The sequence below is a fragment of the Amaranthus tricolor genome, chromosome 6 (assembly GCF_026212465.1).
Source record: "Amaranthus tricolor cultivar Red isolate AtriRed21 chromosome 6, ASM2621246v1, whole genome shotgun sequence".
NCBI classification, from domain to species: Eukaryota; Viridiplantae; Streptophyta; class Magnoliopsida; order Caryophyllales; family Amaranthaceae; genus Amaranthus; species Amaranthus tricolor.
Window position 1 is genome coordinate 31,112,519 of NC_080052.1, and position 16,596 is coordinate 31,129,114.

Genomic DNA, 16,596 nt, shown 5'->3' on the forward strand with positions numbered 1-16,596 from the left:
GCCCACTGCTTACTCAGTAAAAGATTCTAATTGGGGCATTTATTTATGAAATACATATATATACTAGCTACTAATATGGATGATGTATTCCAAAAGGGTTGCTCTGGCCCCGTATGTGTCTAATAAAGGCTTTATCATAATCAGTGCCAGACTAGAATCTTGAAATTGACTATGATAATCCATCAGACAAAAATTAGAAAATTAAAAGGGTCATAATAACATTTATTTTTTCCTAAAATGTTCTAGAAAATTAAAAGGGTCATAATAACATTTTTTTCCTAAAATTTTCAACATAATTTTACTTAATAAATTTAGTATGCACGATTTACGTGTCTTATGCTGGAGCTTAAGCCTATCCCAACCCTTATTATAAAGACCTGTTGTTAATAGTCCTGTATTTTCAATGAATTTTACTTATGTTTTCATATTTGTTATATTTTTCAATTTGATTCATTTTAATGTAATGATTTCATTGAAACAATGTATCACCCATTTAGTGCTTATTTTTCCAAGTTGATTAGAGAGAATTCGGAAAACTTGATATTAATCGAATAAAAATTTCCAATTAATCAACTTGTGCTTTTATTAATGTGTATCTCAGTGTATGTATTAAGGTTTTTTAAAGGAAGCATGGGCAGAGAAGAAATTGATAAATTTTTAAATGTCTTGTGCAATTTTAAAAATTATAATATTTTTCTAACTTTGTATTTTAAACACTTAATATATGGAGTATTACTTAATTTAATATTAAAGCCCCCAACTTTTAAAAATATTGTACGATCGAACATGTTGAACATGCTCAGCTCAGAACATCTTCAAACTGGATCACCCCTTCATTAACACCTCTTGAAAACAATTGATGTCTTATTACTTCTATTTGTTATTTCCAAAAGTGCTGGAAATCATTGCCATTGTGTGCAAAAACTATGTATGGCCGGTCAGAAAGTACTAATGAGTAGCTAATTCTCCAAACTATTATGGTGGCATAATTGGGATCTTTTAAGAAGCTGGCCTTAGAAAAGAAGGGGGGGTTGATCTAACTGGAGCTTGTAATGACTACTATAAGTGAATTTTAGCCCAAATGGCTGAGTATACACTTGGAATATAGCCATGAAAGCTAATAGTTTCTACTTTCAACCAAACATAGATTGACCAATTAACAACTTACAAGGTCAAAATCAGTGGTATTTCTCTTCTCATAAGACTGCACAATTAAAGAACTTATTTTATATCGATAGAGTTTATAATATATACTATATAGTATATTAGGAATTTAAATATAAACTTTTAATTTTTATTTCATTTGATTTTTTAACATGATATTAGATTTTAAAGTCACGGATTTAAATCTCTTCTATCCTATTTCAAGTGGAATTATTAGTCTCAAGTATGAGGAAGACTTGTGTTTCATACACACTTTAAATTCTTTGTACTTATTCCATCTCATAAAATTTTGCCAGTATTTCCATTTAGTCCATCTCATTAAATTTACTCTATTTTTATTTCTGACTATGACCAAAACTCTTTCATTCTTTGATTTTCCAATTATAATTTAACTTATTTTTTTATTTCATCATATTTTCTTTTTGACATTTTTATAAAATATTAATTTATTTATATTTTTTAATTTTCCTACCAAATACATATAAAACAAATTTAATGGGATGGAGTAAATATTAATCCTATACGTTGGTTAATCGAGTCTAAGTACTATGAATAGTCGTACTTAGTCTAGCTAGCTAGTAGGCAGTAGCATAATTCTTTTTATGATTATTCATATATTTTTTATTTGAAATAAATTAAACGTATAATGAGTATAAATAGTTGAAGCCTCAAGTTTTATAATGAGACCAATTTGCCCCTCAGCCCTTGTGGCAAAGATTCCCATGAGACCACCGTAACATCTACTTATCTGTCCTTATAGAATTGAATTAAAGAAAAAGAAGAGGATTTGTAAAAAAGTAGTAATAAATGAAAAAAGAAAATGAATTATGTGGATGAAATTAAAAGAGAGTTAAAATGTATATATGAAATTAAAAGAAAGTAGTGGGCCATTGTCCAAAAATAGAAATGATGCAAATTAAGTGGGACATATTAAAATGAAAAATGTTTTAAATTCAATACGACAGAGAGAGTACTATTTTTCCGGCCATGATTTACAAGTAAATCTCAACTAAAAGAATAATACAAAATAGAATTAGTTAATTACCAGATCAGTAGACACAATATTTGCAAGTAGACTAGGGAAAACCCTAATGAGAATGAAAGCTTGTTACTTTCACAACAGTATACTCTTGTTGTAAGTAGAGGTCATGACTTACCATATGAACCAAATTAAATAGGGGGGCTAAATAGACAATAGGGGGACTAAACTTAAAAATAAGGGCAAAGTTGGAAATTTTAAATCGAGAGACTCAATAGACAATAATTTAGCAAAATAAATATTGTGAAATGATCAATATATTGTAGAGGAAAAAAGTTCAATTGCTGCGAATCATATGCTGCGGTTTCTACAAGAGGCAGCATAAAATTAATTGAAAAATTGAGAGAAAAAAAAGGATATCATACAACACATTATCAAAAAAATGAATAGGTATATGCTGCGGTTCTTGAAAAACCGTAGCATATAAAACATTATATGTTGCGGTTTTTCAAGAACCGCAGCATATCCAGCATATAACTATCCTTTTTTTTTTTTAGAAAAAACACGCCTTATAACCTTCTTCTCTATGCTACAGTTTCATTTACAACGTAAACAAAAACCCTTCTAAAACCACGAACATACTGCTTCAACCCACAAATATACTGCTTCAACCCACAAATATACTGCTTCTTCTTTCTTCATACAATTGTTTCTTAAATCCTTCTAAAACCCACGAACATTACAACTGCTTCTTCATTCTTCTCCCGTTGTTGTCTTTCTTCAAGCTCTCAAACCCACGAACATCAAGTTCCTGTTCTTGTTCAACCCACAAAATAAGGGCTTAGTTCTTATTCTTCTTCAAGGTATAATTTCTTAAAGCTCATTTTAAGTGTTCAAGCTTCATTGTGTTTTCGGACTTAGTTTTTATTATACTAATATTTATTTTGTTTTACATTGTATAGGTTACACGATCTAATTGTAGATACACATGTCAAAACCTACGAAAATTCAAGGTAACTTTTCATTTTGATTTTGTTTGATATTTATATGTGTTTATATATTTGATGTTATAATTAGTTTGGTAATTATTTAAGCTCTTCAAGTTCTTAATTTAAGTTCTTTAAGTTGTTTAATTTTTAAGTATTACATTTTTTTCAAGTTTGATATTATAGTTAGTTTATTAATTATTTTGATATATGTGTATTTTGTATACTTAATATGTATATTACTTTGTTAATTAATGATGTATCTAGTTTACTTATGTATCTGTATGTAGTTTAAATAATATAAACGTTAAATTATATATATATATATATATATATATATATATATATATATATATATATATATATATATATATATTATATTATATATATATATATATATATATATATATATATATATATATATATATATATATATATATATATATATATATATATATATATATATATATATATATATATATATATATATATATATATATATATATATATATATATATATATATATATATATATATATATATATATATATATATATATATATATATATATATATATATATATATATATATATATATATATATATATATATATATATATATATACATATATATATATATATATATATATATATATATATATACATATATATATATATATATATATATATATATATATATATATATATATATATATATATAAATAAGAAATACCTCTAGCCTTGAGGCTATCCCAGATGACATGTCGTGGTATGCTATCATACGCTTTCTCCAAGTCAATGAACATCATATGCAGATTCTTCTTTCACTCCCAATATTTCTCCATCAGTCTCCTCAAAACATGAATTGCCTCAATGGTTGACCTTCCTGGCATAAAACCAAATTGGTTATCTCTAATCACCGTTTCGTTGCCTCAATGGTTGACCTTCCTGGCATAAAACCGAATTGGTTCTCTCTAATCACCGTTTTCTGTCTAATTCTCCTCTCTCTCTCTCTCTCTTTCTCTCTCTCTATCTATCTATCTCTCTCTATATATGTGTGTTTATGTGTGTGTGTATGTGTATTAATTTTGTTTTGAATTAATTAATCACACTTAGGATGACAAAAGATCGTTCTTGGATGTATGGAAGCATTGAATTGTCAGAATTTATTAATGTCATATTAAAATTTTGCAGTATTGCCGTTGAATAGCAATTTAGGACGGAGGGAGTTGGTTTTTATTGCCCATGTGTTAAGTGTGACTATGGATAAAAGAATCAATCTTTTGGAAGCTTCCATATTGGAGAGATTTACAGGTTAGGCATTGTCTTGACAATATGCATATAGAGAAAATATATGCAATGCCATACTTGGGATGCTCATGAACATTTCGTGTAGGACAAAGAATGTTAAAGCCGTGCGAGATTACTTTGAATGTAAGGGTATTCATCCGGAGTTGTGGCCACAGGTTAAGGTGCGTAAGAAAAGAAATAGAGCTGATGAAGTTGGTGGCAGTAACAAGGGAAAGGGTAGTAAGAAGAAGATGAGTAATGAAAAAAATTATTTGCCTCCAGCTTGCTACAGATTGTCCAAAGTAGAGAAGTGAGCATTTTGTGAGTCTTTGTATGGCATTAAGGTTTCGTCTGGGTACTCATCCAACATGAAGAGATTTGTGACTCTAAATGGTAAGTTAAAGTTGGAAAGCATGAAATCTCACAATTGTCATGTAATGATGCAAGTGTTCTTACCAATTGCAATCCGTGTAATACTGCTAAAACATGTGAGATATTCGTTCTTCAACACAATTTGTAGTAAAGTTCTTGATCCCTTTAAACTTGATGCTCTTCAAGTCGACGTGATTGTAACTTTATGGAAGTTTGAGATGTAATTTCCACCTTCTTTTTTGACATAATGGTTCATTTTATTGTTTATCTCGTTCGTGAAATCAAGCTTTTGAATCCAGTTTTTTGAAAGGCACATGGGAGTTTTACAAAAAAAAGTGAGGAATCTAGCACAACCCGAGGGGAGTATGTTTTAAGGCATTGTGAGCGATGAGATTGGTAACTTCATAGCCGAGTATATGGCCATGGCAAAGCCTATTAGACTTCCGACCTCTCGACATGAAGGAAGACTTGAGGGAAAAGGAACAATTGGTTTCAAATCGATCACACCTCATCGAGATAGTCTTCTACAAGCACATTTGTATGTGTTGCATCACATTCCAAATGTCCATCCTTTTTTGAATGAGCATTTTGATATATTGCGCATCAAATATCCGTCTGAAGGGGATAGGGTATTGATACAGTTGCATAATAAGACGTTTATTGATTGGTTTCACAATCAAGTAATATGTGAAGAACTCAATAGTGTATCTGAAACTGTTAAGTGGCTAGTTTTTGGTCCTCGTGAAGATGTCAACAAATATGAGGGTTGCGATGTCAATGGTTTCACATTTTAGACTGAGGGTCAAGATAAGAAGTCATCTTATCTGCAGAATAGTGGGGTTTCTATTGTGGCGTCATCTACATTTTACACAAGTGTCAAAGATCAATCGCCGGTTGATGCTAAATTGGTATACTACGGGCGGGTACATGAAATATGGGAGCTTGATAGTGAGTAGCTCTTGTGGATTAGCTCTTGTAGACTTAACTCGTTTGCGTGATAGTGAGGAGCCATTTATACTAGCTACACAGGCCCAAGAAAGTATTTTACATTGTAGACATGTTTGATAAAAAATGGTCTATTATTGTACGGAAAAAAGAAGTATCCCTATTATAGGTGATGTTGAGGATGAGGAAGAATATGATGCTTTTGAAGACTTCCTGCCCTTTATTAATCCAAAATCTATGAATGAAGATGATGTAGATGTTGGTTAAACGCGTGTAGATCACACAGAAAGAATTGATTTGAATTGAGTGATTCACAAGGTATGAAGTATTTATGCTTTTTTGGCACTTACTCCTTTAAATTAGCTCAAACATTGTTTCTTTGGCATGAAACTTGGTACACAACACTATTTGGTATATATTATTGTGTTAAAATGGTTAGAGTTGAAAACAATAGTCATATGCTTGAAATTACGTGCGAAGTTGTGTTTGTAAGGCTTTTAAAGCTTTTTTTGGCACTTTCTCGCATAAAATATTTTAAACTGGGTTTGTTTGATATGAAACTTGGCACACAACATTAACAAGGTGGCCGTGTATCTTTCTAATGTATGTGTTTAGTAGTGTAATTAGTTTAGATTTTGGACTTATATATATATATATATATATGTGTGTGTGTGTGTGTGTGTGTGTTTATTATATTGATCGAGTGTATATTAGTGATGAATTAATTAAACGAAAAAAAGCAAAAGAAAAAAAACATTATTATAGTGTGTTTTTTTAATTAAAAAAAGCACACAATAAGGTATTTTTGTACTGTAGTTTTAAACTGTAGCATTTAAAATAAGCCATCTGCTGTCATCACTAATTCTTAGGGTCAAAACCGTATCATATAGTGGCCAAAAAACCGTAGCATTTAAGATTTTTTCCACTAGTAATAACAAGAAAACACTACGTTTATATGTAGTTAGGCGAGAAAATACTATAATTTGAGACGTTGAAAGTTGGCAGGCTGTAAAAATGCTAATAAGAATTGGGTAAGCATCTTGAAAGCTAGACAAGAAATTTATAGCTTGGTTTTATAAAAGTTATTACTAAAATATCAAAATTTCACAAAGTATTAAAACCATATAATTAAATTACATTAAGCTATATAATATGACCGCGCAAACCTAATTATTTATAAAACCATTAGAATTCTAGAAAAAACTTAAATTAACAATAATAAATTTCTTTTGTCAAAGCCTATATATCTTTTTAAGTTGTAATTTAATAGTTGGAAATTAGTGAATTTAAAAACTTTTAAACTCAAAATTGCCTTAAACAACCTACTTATTTGCAAATGAATTTTTTGAGGTTTTTGACCTAGTTTTTAAACCTTTTAAACTAAAATTTTCAAAACATAATTGCTACAGATAGTGAGATTTATAATATGTCACAATTAGTATTATAAGCTTAAAGAGACAAAGAGGTACCTTGCAAGTAGCCATCATCCTTTATATATTGGTAGAGATGTAATTGGCATGGCTAATTTTTGTGGGGGATAGAGAAGTATAGCTAAATGAATGCAGTACTCTTAATCGGAAAGTATTAATTCATGGATTATCTCTTATGTTATATAGTCAATTAATAATTTGTTTAATTAAATTGAATTACAAAAATTATTGTTTATTTTTGTTTAAACCCTATTTGGTGGAATCATTTCTAAAAGGTGGGTGCGTTTGTGTTCATGCTGAATGCTGATATTAATTTGTATAAGGGTACCAATTTTGGTTGTTTAGTGTTCAGGTCTTCGTAGGGCCTTTGCCTTCCACAATGTAATTTTGTTTTTTTAGTGTTTTTAAATTTTTTATTTTCATAATGACATATTTGAACATTATTAAAATCATTGAAAGAACATTATCCTTAATGCTTATTTATCATATCATTAATGCTTATTTTCAATCTCATAAATGTTTACTTATATCATTTTTAATGCCTACTTATAATTTTTTTTAAAAAAAAAATACAATGAGCCGATCCAATTAAAGATGGTCTCTCATAAAAATTTGTGTAAAATATATTAAACAAATGTAAAGCAAACAAATTCAAGAACTTAATTTTTGATCTTTGATCACTGTTTTTTCTTCAATTCTATCTTCAAGGAAATACTGGACTTCGAACATAATAAGATATAAATGTATTTTCCGCTCATGGTGGTTTGGGTTATGAGATCTAAAATTTGTAATAAGAAATAAATCAAGCACATAATAATTCCAAGCACATGATATAAACAAACAATTTATGAACTTGAAATACAAGAATAACTTGTAACTTTTGATCAGAAAATTAAAAGTATTTGTGAGGTTGGATGTTGGAAGTTTAAGATATTAAGGAGACAACAATTTAAGATGATTTAAAATTATTTAAGATTGATATATATGAGACAGAACTTTGGGGTTGTTCCGCAAATGATTGGTAGCTGATTTGACCACCTGTTTTTATTAACTCGTTTGATCAGCTGCGTTTGATCAGCTGGTTTTGAATACGCTGTTATAACCAACTTGTTCAAAAACAACTTATTCTTAACAATAAATTGTTTCAATTAACTAATTTATCAAACATTAGCATCGAATATTTTGACCACTAAACCCTTTATTTATATCAAAATAAACTAAAATTGTCAAATAAACTATTTTGTCAAATACCTTAAAGCGATACTTATTAACAACTCAACAAGAGTTATAATTTGAATTATTGGAAAATTTTGCAAGGTCTATTTCAAAAAACATTTATTAGATTATCTTAAGCGAATTCTTCTAGAGATACTACCACAGCCACTTAGCGAATTTAAGTAAATTTACTTTTTTTTTAATAATATCTGATTAGTAAATTTACTTTTTTTTTTGAACAGGAATTAGTAAATTTACTTAACTTTACTGTTACTTATTTTATGCCTTCACATTATTAAAATTTTGTAAGAAACTATTATAGTTAGAATATGATAGAAACCCGTGCAATGCACAAATTTTTAAATACGTTGATATTTTAATAAAATTTTAGACTAATAAAAATATTAAATTTTAGACTATTTATGTTATACTTTTTGTCATTAAAGTGTGAATATTTTCATAAAGGAATAATTGCATTAACAAAAATTAGACAATATTTTTAGTTGATTGATTTCTATTGCACTATATTTGGTAGATGAGGTAGTCTGATTGCATACAGACTGATTGCAATTGGCTGCTATTTTACATTAATTTATTTGTTGCCAAATTGACATTCAATTCAATATTCTTGACATTTTTCCTAAAATTCAAAATTGTAATTATGATAGTCTAACAATGTAAATGATTGGTTTTAATGATCTATTAAATAAATTTTATGTTGTTTTAGTTTTAAAGAACAATTGTTGGAAAAAAGAGCGATTATGTATTTCGAGTAATTTCCTAAATTGCGGTATAATTGGAATAAATTAATTTATTATGCAGTATAATTTTCTATATAGTACATCATACATTTTGCATTATACTTTTTAAAACAGTATATCATATATATTACAGTGTCATTCCAATAATTTATCCGACAATATATAACTTTCTACACAGTACATCATATATTTTCTAGTATAATTTTTTAAAAAATAGATTTATATATAATAGTGTAATTGGAATAATTGTAATTTATTGCATCTATTAATGTATAAATTTTTCCAAAAATGCAATAAATCTAAAAATAAATGTCAATCAGTCAAATTCTATTAATAACGTCCAATGAATAAAAGACAAATGACATGCTCACAATCAAACTGTCTTATGCTATTATACAATAAAATAATTATGTTATGATCTCCACTTTAAAGTTACAATATCTAATAATAATTAATTTTATTAATTAATAATTAGTAAAAATTTTTGAATTTAGGAAAATTAGGTTGGTTTAGTAGTAATTATATATAATATAAAGTACAATTTAGAAAAATTGTGTTTAACAAAAATTAGTTTACTTAGCATATAATAAGTGAAGTTTTACATAAATCAGGTGAGAAAATGAAGCCTTATACATTAATATTTTGTAAAAAAAAAAAAAAAAAAAAAAAAAAAAAAAAAAAAAGCTACTGATTTTGTTTTCTTCAAAATATTTTGAAACTTCAAGAGTTCGTAGTTTATCACAATTTTTTCTTTAAAATCGTTTATTAGGAAAAAAAATTAAGGTAAAAAGGTTGTTAAAAACTAAATTAGATATTTTTTTTCAAGCGATATGCTTTGAAAAACAAAGATAATTCCTCAAAGCTACAAATTAAAAGAAAACTTTCCATTAAATATAGTGGTGGTTAAATATACCTTGTGGAAGATGAGAATTGAGAAGGTGTTGTTCCCCTTAGTAATTCCTTAACTAGAAACTTTGTGATCTTTCTATCTAATATATTTCATTTATATTTTACTTCTAACAAGTTATGATTAGAGTTTGGAGAGAAATAAAAGAGTATATCATATCATATTCTTATCAGCAAAAACAATAAAATTGCAGCCAATAAGATCCTTGACTCTAGAATTAGAAACTTTCATATGTACTCTTAAATTTTTGTTATAAAATACAATACAAATCCATATAAAAAGGACAGAATATATAAGAAATATCTATTTAATTGGTCAAAATCAAAATTTATTACTCTTCTAAAAAAATAGTAAAAATATAACACTTAAGTATATACTCACAAAAGGGGAATTAAAAACATTACATACAATTTTTTTATTTAACAAATAATTAATCTAATTAATTAATTAATAGCTTTGGACCATGAAATTAGAATTTCTCTTACAACCATTATTAGCCTTCTTAGAGTAGCTAGATGTTCTTTTCCCATCCCATCTTTCAGCCAAAATTCTCTCAATTTCATTAGGTCTACATGGTATGGTGAGTGCACCACCATGATCAAATCCATACTCTTCAGCAGCTTTCTCTAACAATGTAAGAAACATGGGATGTGTTAAATACCTTAATGGTACAACAAATCTCTTTGCAATTCCTTCATTTACAGCCACTACTGCAAAATGCCCTTCCTTAACATCCTTAGGCACTGATTTTAAGTCATCAAAACAAGCTTCTTGATGATCATGATCATGATGATCATATTGATGATCATCTTGATGACTAAACTCATCAATGTCAGTTAATATCTTCCCTAGAGAAAGACTTTTTTGAACCTTTTGCATGAGTATTTTGAGCATGATCATCTTGTTTTTCTTAGACATAAGCTTAGAGTTTTCCATTTTTAAGTAAGAAATGTTTTTTGTTTGTTTGTTTTTTGAGTGGAGAGTTGAGTTTGGTTTCTTGAGTCATGTTTCTTGGTCGGTATTTATAAAAGTTGACACGTCTGTAATTGTAGAGTAAAAATACACAATAATTTATACAAACTTGTTTATTTTAAAAGTAAGTAATTAAATAAAGTAAAAGTATTATATTATAAACTAATACTACCTCCTATTTACTTTAAGTTGTATTTTGTTCTAAATCTATAAGCTATAATATAGTCATATGTTAAATTTTATTTGATTAATCTTAATACAAAAATTATTAATATCAACTTTTTATAATTTCTAATTATACACAATTATAGATATTAATAATAGAAATAGTGTATTGACAAATGTGCCAAGTCAAATAGGACAGTTAGGTAGAATAGAAAAGAATATTTAACATCTTTTAATATAAAAGGTCTTATATAATTGAATATCTTACACATACTTAGATCCGGTAACATATTGTTAATGATGTGCAAATGATGATAAGAATGGAAAGGAGGAGAAAAAGGGTTTGACAAGAGGGATTGAAGAAGAAACGACAAAGGAAATGGTAATTAAGAAGGGAGAACAAAGCCATGTGCATGGAAACACTTCATATTTCACCCCAATTTTGTATGGTCACTTTCGCACTGGTTGTCCTTCTACTCCCAATACCTAGTGGAGTCTACTCTAGCTTCTATACTAATATACGGAGTATTACTCTATTAGACGCGTTGAATCAAAGTATATTAGAAGTATTACAATGGATAAGCAAAAGTATTGTGTATTGGTACAAAAATACTTCCCCGTCCTCCTAAGTTGCGAGTTGCAATTGAGCTTAATTAGAATTAGATTTAAATCTATTTATTTTCTCCCATCGGTTACAATTAGAGTGAATGACATCGAATTTGAAATGTTTATAGGTCTAATATTATTAGACTTAGACTCAAACCTATTTACTTTCTTCGATCATAAAAATAGAGTATTGGATGATATTTTGAATTTCTCACAGGTTTGGTTTAATTGACTTAGATTCAAATATGTTTACTCTTGTCTCCTAGAATAAGAATAGACTATATTATTTTAACAAATTTACAATATTTTGTTTTCGGGAAGTAGTCTCACATTTTGTCTCATATTCTGATTTACACTTTGTATTTACTTTTTAATATATTTTTTAACATTAAAAGGATTTTAAAGGATAATTTTTTGAAAGAATGACTGTATTGTATAACACATTATTTTCCCCTCGTCTCACTTTCATTTCTTTCCTAAAACGTTGTTTAAAGTATGTTAATCGTCTTTCCCTTCATCTGATCACACATCTAAAAAATTTTAAAGTTATTCTCTCTAAAATCTAACTAAAATTTTTAAAACTTAAATTTTGCTAATGTAACAAATTTTAAGAGACATAAAATAATATCATAAATTTACATTTACCTTTAAGGTCAGAAAAAATTTGAGCCTTAGCACGAGTTTATATATAATATATATGAACCAGGACTAGAAATGAGCTCAACTTGATTTGACTTGACAAAATTTATTACTCAACTAAGTAACATCTTAAAATGGCATAGAAGTCAATTTTAAAATTTTAAAGGTTAGTTTTGAAAAGTATCAATAAATGTGTGTTGAAATTAAAGCTGATTATGGCAACTAATTAAATTTTGTACGTTTCAACCGTCCAAAACTTGATATTTGGAACGATTTTTCTTCTTAAAATATGGGGTATAAATTAGCCTTATAAATTATAAGTAAGGTCCTATATATTAGTGAACAATAAACATAATAATTACACAATTGTACCCAAAAAAGTACCAAGAAAAGTATAGAATCCATGATAGATTGCGATTTGCAAAGGACAAACAAAGTCCACATAGTCCATTGATAGATGGTAAAACAAATTGTATGCAATAATGTCTCATTAAATTTACTACATATTTTTTTAAAAAAAAATTCTGAGATGAGAAATCTAAATGTTAAAAATTTGATAAGGTGTAGGGAACATCTGTAAGAGTATATAAAATATTATGCGATTTCAATCATCAACTTAATAAGTTTTTAGTTGAGTTGATTCTTTGATATGCTTAAAAGCTAACACGACACAATGGTGACATGTTTGAATTTGATTTACCCCTCATTTTAAGTGGCCGGAATATTTAGCGTAAGGTAAAGGAGAGTATGTACTGCATCCACACTTCTAGCCTAATACTACAAAAACAAACTCATATGGAGACAATCTGTCGTCGAACTTGGCTACGGAATGTAGATTTATGTTTATATGTAGATTTTTGTTAATTATTCTGTTTATACGATAGTTTTTGTTAATTTTTTTTGTTGATATGATGAATTTTCTTTTAGTTCACATTGTTATATGTTATTGTTGGTAGACTTTTTTTGTTAATTATTGATAGTTATTTATTTTTTTTTAATTTCAGATTTTTTTTATTTTCTATCCAAATGTTTATTTTTAGATTATTTTTGTTATTTTTTGAATTTTTCTAGATTAATATTATATTAAATAATGACTTTTTTTTTGTTCATTTCAGTTTTTTTCTTACATGGTGAAAGTCCCGATGCATTAATTTCATGGATCTCATAACACACGTGTTCCAGTAGGCGGCTCGGGCAGGTCTTATATGCGGCGGGGTGGTGGAAGTGGTAGTAGTAATAGATGATTTAGATGGTCGTAAATTTTATTTAAAAACAATTTATATGTTAATTTAGTATTTTAAACCTTTTGTATTATACTTGTTACTATTTTTTATATTAATATAATTAGTTTATTGTTTATATATTTTTTTATCGTATATATTTTATTTTTTATTTTAGTTTTATGTGTTTTTATATATTTATTGTTATTCTAATTAAAATAAAATCTAAAATCTAAATTATAAACTCTTAATTCTTATTAATTAATGTTAAAATACTAATAATAAATTTATTAATAATATTAAAATATTAATAATAATATTAAAATGTAATAGAAAGGTAGGGATATGGCGACGGAATCAAAATCTGACGTAATATGGCTACGGGTCCATTTCATCTCCATCCCATCACCATATGGGTGAAGGGTGATGGCTACAAAATGATTACGGAATGGACCCATAGCCATCTCGTATTTTTTTTTTAGTATAAAAGACAATTATATTCAAAAGATCCCACTATTTTTAATCTTTGTAGTTTGTACAATATACAATTGGGTTAATTTTTTTCTTACATATGGTGTAAATCAATGGTGTACCATAGCGTAGGTCGGAGTAATTAATATCTCAAAAAGTATTAGTTACAACTTTATTAAAATAATGCGTTTAGGTAAGCTGAGAAGAAACCTGTAAATTGTACTCCAATATATACCTTGATGCTGTCGGAATTTGGAAGAAGCCATTAATTTTTGACTGTTTCTGATTATTATTGTCATCATTCGCAGGTCCTACAAATAGCAACAATCTAATTTACTTTTACTAGGGTTGTGTTTGATAAAATAGTTTATGATGCAATTTTAATTTATTTTAATATAATTAAAGGGTTGAATGATCAAACTAGTGAATGCTAATGTTTAGTAAATTAGCTGGTTGAAACAGTTATTATTATGAATAAATTGTTTTTGAACAAGATGGTTATAATAGCGGATTTAAAATTAACTGATCAAATCAGCTGGTCTAATCAGATACTGTAATCAGTTATCAACTATCAGTCGTTTGCCAAACACCCCATAGATTTTTTTAGAATAAATTAAAAAAAAAAAAAACCTCAAACCCACAAAGAACCTACAATCAATAAATAAGATTTTTAATACTCATTTTCACTCAATAGTCACAATTATACCATATTAGAGATTAGTGCTAGAGTATTATTGCCCTAATGAAAGTGAATATACACAAGCAAGCTAGAATCAATCTTACCTAGGCTAAGATAGGTAAGAATATACACATTATAGAGTAATTATTCACAAAATAAAATCTTAAAATATTTATAATCACTAGCTATTAGTTGCTACGTACCAAATTCATATATGTACTTACTGCAATTGAATTTAATACAATATAAAATCTGTATAATTTAATTGTTTATCATTCCTATTTGAAATAAAATATGAGTACTGTATTATATTTTAAGTTATATTCTAATTTAGTTATAAATTTAATGAAATGAAATTATAATTTATTAGTATCTTTTCTAGTCAATTCGCAAAACGGTTGAAACCAAAACTTTCTCTTTTATAGTTTGTTACAAGTATTAGTATCTTTTGTAATTCATATAGCCTATATGGTTTATTAGAACTTTTTTTAGGTAACAACCTAATTATGAGACCAAAAGCTTAAGTTGATGTTTGAGGCCCCAAAGATATGTTATATACTCTAACACGCCCCCTCACACGAGACCCCATTGGGCTAGAAGTGTGGATGCACATAGGCGCTGAATATTCCACTTTAAATGAGGGGTGGTTGAGAATCGAACCCGTGACCTCTCACGTTGGCTTCTGATACCATGTCAAGGAACCAACTCAACCAAAAGCTTAAGCTGATGGTTGAGGCCCCAAGATATGTTATATACTCTAACATTAATACTATTGGCATGTTGATTGTTGAGTGTGAGGTAATTATACGAGTAGATGTTAACTATCTAAGTAGATGTTAAATGTGGGTAGATGTTAACTATCAGTTATTTAAATGTCTAATTAGCTGTGTAAATTGTTATTGTTTGATAAAAGTAGTATTCATAGTAAATTTTTGGATATAATTTTTAAAGAAAATTGTAGATAAAATCTTTTAACACTAATTTTGTTTTTAAAACACTACAAATAGTAATTAATGTAAATGACTAGATGAACCACTAAACACTATTAAATTGATGGAATGAGTGGCACTGCTCTGACGAACAAGCATGTTTCTTCCTCAAATGATCCCCTCTATTCATTGTATCGTGAGAGAAATGAACCAAATCTATTTTTTTGAGTATAAATAATCACTACAATTAGTTGCAAAGCTAAAAACATATGACGATTTATCATACCTCAAAATATTTCTATATTTATGATTGAAATTAGTGAGATATTATTACTAGTAATTATTGATTCTTGTAAGTAAATTAAACATAACTAATTATAATTAACACAATTGTACGCGTTTATTGTTCGATGTGGATGTTAATATGATTAATAATACCTCTTAAAATTGTGTGTGTATCTCATTCTTTTTCATTTGATTTTTAAATTCTCAACTGCTAATTTTTTTTTAGGAAAATTATATGGGGTGATAATGAGTTTTTGGTTTTTCTACAAATCATCATCATCATCCTACCTAATATATTCCGATCACAGAAAATTAAGGCCAAGGTCTGAGGAAGGAAAGACGGTGACAACTGCTAACATTTGGTTTTTCCATGTAATGGACAAAATATTTTTTGGTTAAATTAAATATTTATGTTGACTGGATTTTGAAATATGTGGGTATTGAGGGTGATTACGACGTTTGTTTTTGAAAAAAATGTTGTTATGTTGGGTAAAAATAGCTTAAAGTTAAAAAAAATAAAAAATTAAAAAAAAAAATTTTAAAAAAAAAACTTTCCTTTTGTCTATAATGTGGAAAAGCTAGA

General features: G+C 27.6%; 1 protein-coding gene across 1 annotated transcript; it reads right to left on the minus strand.

Moving 5' to 3' along the window:
- Window positions 1–10,332: 10,332 nt before the first annotated feature.
- LOC130815884 (auxin-responsive protein SAUR50-like) lies at window positions 10,333–11,024 on the minus strand. Its single transcript, XM_057682397.1, has one exon. The coding sequence runs from the start codon at window positions 10,981–10,983 to the stop codon at window positions 10,495–10,497; it is 489 nt and encodes a 162-aa protein (XP_057538380.1). The 5' UTR covers window positions 10,984–11,024; the 3' UTR covers window positions 10,333–10,494.
- Window positions 11,025–16,596: the final 5,572 nt, after the last annotated feature.

What these genes read in the sequence shown, in the direction of transcription:
- LOC130815884 (XM_057682397.1), bottom strand. Translation starts at nt 10,983, where the DNA reads ATGGAAAACTCTAAGCTTATGTCTAAGAAAAACAAGATGATCATGCTC.